General features: G+C 48.6%; 1 protein-coding gene across 1 annotated transcript in view; it reads left to right on the forward strand.

Moving 5' to 3' along the window:
• The window catches only part of LOC103776005 (BTB/POZ domain-containing protein KCTD2), a gene marked incomplete at its 5' end in the record, with an annotated part of 5,115 nt that extends 1,049 nt beyond the window's left edge, over window positions 1-4,066 (forward strand). Inside the window, 3 exons of the mRNA XM_008943484.1 lie at window positions 463-558; window positions 3,388-3,513; window positions 4,037-4,066. Of these exons, the coding sequence (XP_008941732.1) occupies window positions 463-558; window positions 3,388-3,513; window positions 4,037-4,066 (252 nt within the window). The remainder of the gene's footprint in view (window positions 1-462; window positions 559-3,387; window positions 3,514-4,036) is intronic.
• Between the last annotated feature and the right edge of the window lie 5,166 nt (window positions 4,067-9,232).

A 9,232-nucleotide genomic window follows, 5' to 3' on the forward strand; every position in this document is an offset into this window, starting at 1 on the left:
AGTGAAACAGGAAGGGCTAGGAGCAAAGGTGGATAGTTACAAAGCAAAACATACTGCTGTGGTAGATAAAGGATAGTCCAAACTCTTCCTTCTCTAAACCACTTTCTTCCCTTTATATCTGCCTCCCTGTGGCAATTTTCCCCCTTGCTGCTCAGCTAATAGTGACACACACAGTAGATTGGATTTCAGAAGAGAAATGTTTCCAAAAAGCAGTAAATGGCTTTGAAATCCAAAGCAGCTTTGCTTTCACTGGCCCTTAGACACTTAGAAGGCTCTTCAGAGAAGTGTGCAGTATGTACTTGTTTTAGAATCACTTGGATGGTGGCAAGGATGAAACCTCAAAAAGCCCAAGCTTTGAGCTCAGAATTCCTCAAATAAGATGATGACAGAGCAGGAGAGGGTTAGTTTTCTAGCTTGATATTACAGTTATTAAACTCACACTCCTTGTTCTCCATGCTCTAGGGACCCGTGAAGCACGTGTACAGAGTCCTGCAGTGCCAAGAGGAGGAGCTCACACAGATGGTGTCTACTATGTCTGATGGGTGGAAATTTGAACAGGTACTGTTAGCAAAGAATGACCAAATCCCTTTGAAAGCTGCCTGTGGAATAAGCAGAATTTGCTACTGAATTGTATGTGACACTGCTCTTCTCTTCTGAACAAGCAGGCTGAGCTGAGCAGCAGTCCACCTACAGAAAATAACTGACAGGGAAAGGCAGAATTCACTCTAACTGCCAAGAGAGATTTCAGTTTCTCTAAGGATATTTTATCCTTCTCAAATCCCAGCATAATTCTTCCCTTCTGTATTTCATCACTTAACCAGGCCCCTATACAACAATTTTATCCAGAAAAATCAATAGCTATGAAAAATCACAGCACTACTTTTCTGGAAGCTCAAAGCCCTGAGTCCTGTGTTTGCAGAAGAGATGCTGAGTGACATGAGACAGTCCTGAAACTGGGAAGTGTACAAGTGTCACTGAAGCTGCATGTGGCATTGGTTCCAGATTTTTCTGGCACCAAATACAGTTCTCTTATTTAGGAGGATGGAGAACTGGAACTCAGCTGCCCTGTGTGCAAATGCTGTCTTTAGAAACTGCAGACTGGGCTCTGTGGATTGCAGCTCTGCTGTCTTCCCACTTAGTCCAGCTTCAGTACGAGTGGATGTTGTGGGAAATGTGCTGACACAAAGTGAGGTGTAGCATTAGCAACAGCACTTTGCATCACTTATTCATGTGTATCTGTTCTGTAAAGCCTGAAAACTCCTATTGCATAATGGAGAGCCTGCCAAAAACTCTTGTCCCTGTGAGCCAGTAGTGAAATCCTGTGAGCAAGAGCCAGGAGCAGCTTTATGGAACTGCAGTTCTCCAACACCCAGATTTGCTGTCCAGAGATTTACTGAACAGAATTTGCCTGTCCCACGTACACTTATACACACCCAAAACTAAAAGGCTATAGACAGTGCCTTGCACAGAAACCTGCACCCTTACATCTTTCCTAGTCTTGTTTTTTAAATCTAGAACAATAGGGTCAAGATCCACAACCTTTGCCCAAACCACAGAAACCCATACCAGCTTCCTTTTCTGTATGCTGCAGGCACCAGGAAAACTTCCTGCACGTCCCACTCCAGCTTGCTCCTACCATCAGGAGCTGTTCTTGCCCTCCCCACGACTTGCATTACTGGCAGGCAGAGAGAGGGATGTAGTTAAGAAGAGGCTGAAGAAGGACACGGTGCTTGGGCCAGGGCCAGCCCTCGCCCAGCAGCACAGCCTCTCTCCAGGCTGGCTGGCAGAGCAGGACCAGGGCAGTGCTGCAGCACAGGATGTGTCCCACGCTGAAACGGGCCCTGCTGGGAGGCTTGCTGGGGCCACAGCTTATTGCCAAGATCTTTCCCCAGGTGTGTGACCCAGTGTGGCTTCTGCCCTCCCCAAATCACACCACTTGGCACACTGAGACATGTTAGGAAAGACAGTAACAGGTCCCTATCCTGGGAGCAAAGAGCCTATTGCTAAATCTTAGCCTGGCTGCCAGAGATGGAAGAGAGCAGACATTGCCTTCACAGCAGCTTTGGATCCTGTCACTTCATAACATCCAACAGACTGCCTCAGAAACATGCAGGAAAACCAGAAGTGGTAAAAGCTGTTGCAACCTTATTGTCTGTCAGGCTCAGGTGCTCAGAGGAGCATTGTGGCCTCGGGTTCTCTGCCTTGTGCCATTAAGTCCTGCTTAAATTAAGGATTGCATAGGAGTTTGTTATTTTAAACAGAAATCCATTCTCCTGTCCACCTACGCTTCAGTAGTCTGGAAAATGGCTATCTTCAGCAAAAGATGCTTTGTGTTTGTTGAGTAAATAGTGGTGTGTGGTATTGAAATGCCCAAGAGCTTCAGGAGTCAAGATGGGGAGCAGGGAAGCAAAAGCAAAAAAAAAAGTATCATTTTTAATCCCTTGTCTTTTGCCCTCAGCACAAACATCACAACCTATTTAAAACAGTGCTGGAGGTCAGTCAGCACAACAGCCCCCAGCCTTCCTGCAGCTGCACTGTAGCCCTGCAGAGAGTTACCAGTCTAGGAGGGCTGGTGACTGCATCAGTCTCATAAATACAGAGGTGTCTCTTCTAAAATCCAATAGGACATGCAAGTTCAGGCACATGCTGCTTATTAAAGTTTCCTAGATACACACAGTTGATAAGATTCAAGTTGCTTTCTTCAGGTCACTTAGATTTATTACCTGGAAAGCAGAACTGAGTTGTAAATGACAAATTAGCTCTGCACTCCAGGATGTCCTTTTAATGTAATAAGGGTAAATGAGACAGATGGGATTTCTTGGATGGAGTCCAGACCCCTCATCACAACAGTAATAGAATATAATCCCATTTATACAGATATCAAACTCCATCTTGACAACATCTACGGAAAGAATGGTGCCAGTTTGCCACGTCCCCTGGTTAATCTGACATCTGTCTGCAGTATAGAATTGTCTTTCCAGCTTTTACACAAAGTGACAAGGCAGGCTGAGGGCAGAGCTCAGCATAGTCTGCACCAGGAGGTCTGCATTGCCTGCCCCATACCTGAATTAACAAATCAGTGCAAAATCTGATTGGTTTCATTTTTCTGCCCCAGTAACTGGAAGAATGCTCTGTGGTGTTCAATGTTACAGTTTCAGTCTGGAATTTCTTCCTGGGGCTCCAGGTGCCACTAGAGAGCTCTGAAGCTTGGCCTTGTCCCTGCCTTTCACACACCCAGGGAAGCCTGTGGCACAGGAGGCTGTGAGGAGACACTTTAGGTCCAGAACAGGTCTCATGGCACAACCATACCTCACAAAGCAACTGTAGGAGTAAAGCAAAATTCAAAACTTGATAGTTACCTTGTCTGTCTCCTCTCCTGTTGCACAGCTGATCAGCATTGGATCTTCCTATAACTACGGAAATGAAGACCAGGCAGAATTCCTCTGCGTTGTGTCCAGGGAGCTCAACAATTCTACCAATGGCATTGTCAAGGAGCCGAGCGAGAAGGCCAAGGTGAGGTGTCTGTGCAGAGCCATAACCTGCAGCAGCAGTTCTGCAGCTTTCCTGTTTCCTCCCCTGTGCATGATCTTCCCCTCGTGGAAGGTCTCACGATTGACTGCAGGACAAGAGCTAAGGCTCTTTGTACATTTCAAATTAAGACCAAAAAAAATGGAGGCAAGAGATAGACTTGAAATAGGAAGACAGCACAGGAAGGACCTTTGAGACTGGGCACGTTTTGTGGCTGAAGGATGTTGCAGAGCAACGAGGGATTTTTTTAGCTCTTTCAATCCACTAGTTTCCCTAGGATGACAACAAAAGGCAACATTCTTAACTCCTGGCAGGCAGCAGAGCAGGATTTTTAGAGAAAGGGCTCAGTCAGCTTTAGCCAGCCTGTCATTTGTTAGGGTAGCATAAAAGCCAGCAAGCTAGTCTGACATCAGTCCATCTTTCCTTTCTGTGCAAAAAACGACTCTGAACATGAACTTTTGGATCTAGACTTATCCAATGGGTTTATGGAAGCTCTCTTCTCTTTCAGATTCTCCAGGAGCGAGGATCCCGGATGTAAGCCAGGTGTCCACTCTGTGAAGACCCCCAGATGTCAGCAGGGCAGTCCAGCTGGGCAGGGCGCCGCCCCGCCTGTCCTGCCAGCGGTGAATAATCCTGGTCATAACCAAAGGCTTCCCCCTTACCCTGGAGACAAGGAAGGAGAAGGCTCGTCCCGTGGGACAGTCCTTTCCACAGTGTTTTGTGTTGAGCTTTACCAGCGGTGGCTGGGCCGGATGCCCAGTCGGAGCCTTCGGGAAGGTTGCTCAGGTCCAGGGGCCCCCGTGGTCAGTCCCACCTCCCACAGGCTGGCCTAGGTGGGAAGAGCCGTATCTGAGCTGTGCCATTTCACCCGGGTTTGCCACCAGAAGAGCGCAGGGACCTTGCTGTGCTCCCCCTCCTGACCAGCCAGCCCCCCCCAAATCAGAACAGGGCTTTCAGAGGAGGAACGAAACAACCACTTGTAAAAAACCCACACAGACTTTTCCATTCTTGCTTTGTATTTGTTCCTTGTTCAATTCTTAAGAGCTGAGTTTAGACACGAAGGGGAGGGGAGGGGAGTTGTGTGTACCTCTAACACGGGTCTTGCTGTTGACACTGTTAGATACAGGGCTCCTGGCATTCTCCAAAGCCCCAGACTCTGCATGCGTAGACAAAGAGCCCTGTGCTCACCCAGAGTAGTGATAGAGTGATAGTTCTGTCCTTCACACTTCTCTGCTGAGGAAGAGGTGACATCTTCCCCTCTGGTACCCTGCCACGGCCATATCTTAGCCTGCTGCGAAGTCACAAGGTTAGGGACTCATTGCTGCCAAGTTCAGCTTTGCCTTGTTTGTCTCCAGCAGCGTGGGCTCTGTCTCCTTCCTCCTCACCAAGGGAGGACTTCAGGCAGAATTTCTTTTGTACTGTGCAAGCAGGTAGGTTTGTTTTAACCCGTGAGATCCTTTGCAGAAGAGCTCCCCTATTTACATGCAGTGATTTATGTGCAGCCCCCTCACGTCCCCATCTTTAAGAGATCACCTTAAATTAGAGGGGCATCACAGAGTTGGGGCTGGGGGGAGGAGGTTGGTGAAAACTTGCCAAACTGTTGTAATGTTCCTTGTCTGAAGTGATGTGTCAACTTCTGTGACTTTTTTTTTTTTATTTTTTGGAATGCCTTGGATGGATGTGCAAAAATGTTCGTTTGTGCCTCTTGAATTCTGATCTTAGCCAAACTGCAGTCACTGGTTCCCCTGTGCCATCCCTAGAACCCAGGGCATGTCCCTCCTAGTCTGGTAAATGGAATTTCTTAGCAATTTGCTGCATGTTCTTCCCCTCTCATCCTGGCTTTGTTCTTTGTAGCCCAGGCGTCCACAGGCACTTGGGTCTTTTTGAATCAAATCCCAAACTGACATTAAACGCAAAGCTTCAGAGATTCTGGAATTCAGACACTGACAAGCTCAAGATGTTTCTTAATAAGGTGTCAGAAAAATCTCTCACCTGGACTGAGGAGTCGGGCTTCTTTCTGGAGGACTTCATCTACCTGTGGTCTCCTTAGATTTTGAGATGGAATTAGGCAGGTTTTCCATCTTGTCGCTTGTTGCTGACAGGACCTTGCAGCAGCATTACCAACAGTCCCACACCAGTTCAGAAACAAGATGTGCAGCAAAGACAACGAGCAACACCACTGCACTCTGCCTCTTTCCAGCCCTGTACGTACTCTTGCCTGTCCCCTCGCATCCCGCTTTGCCAACGTACCTCCTCCAGAGGAGGCTTTGCCTCATTCTCAAGAAAGACTGGTTAATTATCTCTGCTAGTTTAATCCTGGTAACAACAGACAGTGCCAAATGTCTTTGAATTCACGTTGTGTCAGTTGCAGGCAGTTGGAACGCAGCTGCTTTGCCATCCTGCTGAGGAACCTGGCTCTTCTTCCCTCCATCTTCCCCGTGGGTGGTGTGGTGAGATGGTCTTGGTGTGATTAGACCAATCTGATCTTAGGCTGGGCCCAAGTAACACTGTGATGTGTGTAGATAGCTCTCCTCTGTCAGTGTCCTGTAGCCTCGGTCGTTGTCCGTCTGTGCTCACAGCTAAGAAATCGAGAAGCACACGTATGCAAGTTAGCAGCCCAAAAAGCCCTTTAACACTCTCATCTGTCTTCTTTCCCTTCCTTAGAGGAGGGAGTTTCTGGGAACTGGTCAAGAACTATCAAACTCAAGGCAACAGGAACTGGTGGAGCTGGTTTTGTCACACTGATGCCAGCTAAGCCCCTTGCTGTTCAAACCATGGAGCTCAAAGCAATGCCAGCTGCAGAGAGAGACTTTCTGTCCAGTACAGCTCAAGTAGATAAAAACAATACCTCGCTGCTTTTTTGATTCACCAGAAATGCCATAGTGATGAAGCCCACCAGAGGATTGCCTGATGTGAGAGTGATGCCACCACTCTCTCCCCTGAGCCTGAACTCCACCATTACCAGTTGAGCTGAACGGTTATTTAACTCACGTGCACAAGCAAGATGATGGAAGTTGCAGCTTGCTTCTCCCCTCTGCACTGCTCTGTGCAGCAGGGATGTGCCATGGGGTTGAAGACTCTTTGGGTTCAATTAATTGCAGGGTCTTTAAGCTCAACAGACCAAGTTTATGGTAGAAAATTGATCATTGGTACTAGACACTCAAGTTCTTGGGCGATACTTAGGACCAGGCATGAAGTGCATCCAGAGCAGGTACATTCCCAGGGGAGGATTTCTGCTTTCCAAACTGTGCTAGGTCACCTTTGCCCTGGGACCAAGGCTGGTCTCACCCTTATGCACTAGTTGCATCCCTTGCGTGCTCGAGACAGGGCTTTTCCTTCCATTGCCTTTCACTCAGTCACAACCATATCAAAAGTAGCGCTGAAGTAGGATGAAATTTGTCCCATTCACTCCAAAACAGGTAGCATGTTGTGGCAAGTAGGGTAGCTGAGCAGGGGTAGATCCACTGGATATCCAAGAGTGCTTGTGCCTCTCGGGAAGGTTCCCCTTCAAGCATTAATCCTGGGAACGGCGAGTCTGACACTTTGGGTTTTTTAAACTTTCCCAGTGGCCTAAATTGTTCCATTATGGCAAGACTGGAAATAACCTCTTAAAGTGTCTTTGTTTCTGCACATTTTTAAAAGTCGATTTTTCTCAGGGGTGACTGAGTGGGCTGAGGCAAAGGGGGCATGGTTTGCTGCAGGGCCAGGGGCCAGAGCAGCTCCCCAGTCCCCAGCTGGGCCGTGGGCTCCTCCCCTCGCCTTTGCCTGCAGACCTGAAGGGTTTGTACAGTTTGTCAGTGCCCTTTGCTACTGTTTCTCTTTGTTTATTAAATGTGTTTGAATAATGGTTGAGATGCTGTGATTAATATTTTTTTTTCTTTTCAATAAAGATTCTGAAATGGGTTTGAAAAGTTTGAACAAACAGCCTGCAGCCTGCTGCTTCCTCTGCATCCGTTTGCCACCTTACCACACAAATACTGTGCTAGGGGGAAAGGAATGGGCAAATTGGGTACCTGCTTCTGGCTCCAATTCACTGATAACAAATGGTTTGGTAAAAGGAGAATATAATTAGGTTTTGGAGTCCTTCTGGGTTGCTTTCAGAGAAAAAGGCAAACTGAAGCATGTTTATGCTTTTCTGTTACACAAAAGAATCCCAAACTTTTACACCTTCAGCATTCCCACTGACAACCACAAGCAAGTAGAACAGGTGCTAAAGGTGAGTAGCTAAGAAAGGAAGATTTTTTTGTAAGCTTCCATTTCCTAAACCCTGACTTGACTGGACCAGCACACGTGGCAGAGAGGTCTGACCATTTCAGACAGCTTTGCCCCTCCCTCCACCACAAGAGACTCGCACTGAACATCTGCAGGAGCCTGCAAACAGCTCTGTGCTTCCCACACCAGACCAAAGATACAAGGTTCTTGGCATCACCAAGACAAATGGAACATAGCCCAGGAACCCTGGGGATGTTTTAAACAGTCGCTCTGTTACTTCCATGCCAAAAGCTGCCAGCCTTCCCTGCGTTTGCGCCTCTAGCAAGACCAGTGGATTAGCTGAGATTTGGGTCCTGCACAGAGCTTTGCAACTCAGAAACACAACAGATGGACAAGCAGTGGGGAGGCAAAGATGCAAACCAGATCCTCCAGCTTTGGTGATGCTGAAAGCTGGATAATGGACAATTCAGTCCCAACACAGGGGGAAAGGAAGAGGAGCAAAGACACAAGTGAAGAATGGGAAAGTTTGGATTCATTTAGTCCTACTTTTGATTGCAAGTGGCTGCTGACCACTGTGGCTGCCCTAAAGGCTGCCCAGCAGGCACTGCCTGCCTCCAATACATCCCCACCACAACAGGAGGCTCAAAGCAACTGGGCAGGGAAGGGGTTGGCACATCCCCAAACGAGGGTGGAAGGTGGTGAGACTCCCCCCAGGGGGGGCTCATGGGCATGGGGGATAGAAACCACTGCTGAGCCAAGTCACCCTGGGTTGATTTAAGGTGGTACTTTTCAAACCTCCTCCAAGCCATGCTGGTATCCCTGTGGCAGACCCGAGGCAGGTCTGGGCTGCCAGTGGACGTGCCCAGAGCCAAGGCACCCTCGGGCGCTGGCAGCGTCCTGGGCAGAGCCGGAAGCTGCAGGGCTGGCACGTGCCCACCCAAGCACATTCACAAGGCAGGACTTGTCAGCACAAATCCAAATTACAGCAGCATTTCAGGCCTGCAGCCATGACCTCCCTGCTCTCCTACCGTGGAACTGTCCTATGAGGCCACAAGGGCTGGAAAAGCCCTTGTGCAGGATCTTTAACCAGCTCTAGGTCCACCAGGCAGAGCTAAAGACCCTCCAACACTGCTACTTCACCCTGCAGAAGAACAAGTGTCACTCTGCAGTTTCTGGGGAAACCACAAGCTGGAGCAGCCAGACCTTTGCACCAGCCCTCACTTTCCCATGCAGGGCTGTGCAACCCACTTAACTCCTTGGAAAACAATTTCTTCTTCCTGCAGAAAACACAGGTGATGCTGCAGCACTGCCAGGTGGTGAGGGGCTGCGTGGGACAGGCAGCAGTGCTGCGTGTGTTCCCTGACCCACAGTACCCTGTGCACCACCTCGTAATAAGCAGGTCCTGCTGTTGCCCAGGGCCAGGCCAAAGCTCAGCTCTCCCTGTTGCCAAACCCCAGGCTGCTCGAGACATGTTGCAGCAGTGCAAGGGAAA

This window comes from Merops nubicus, unplaced genomic scaffold, assembly GCF_000691845.1.
Source record: "Merops nubicus isolate BGI_N331 unplaced genomic scaffold, ASM69184v1 scaffold19187, whole genome shotgun sequence".
Classification (NCBI taxonomy): domain Eukaryota; kingdom Metazoa; phylum Chordata; class Aves; order Coraciiformes; family Meropidae; genus Merops; species Merops nubicus.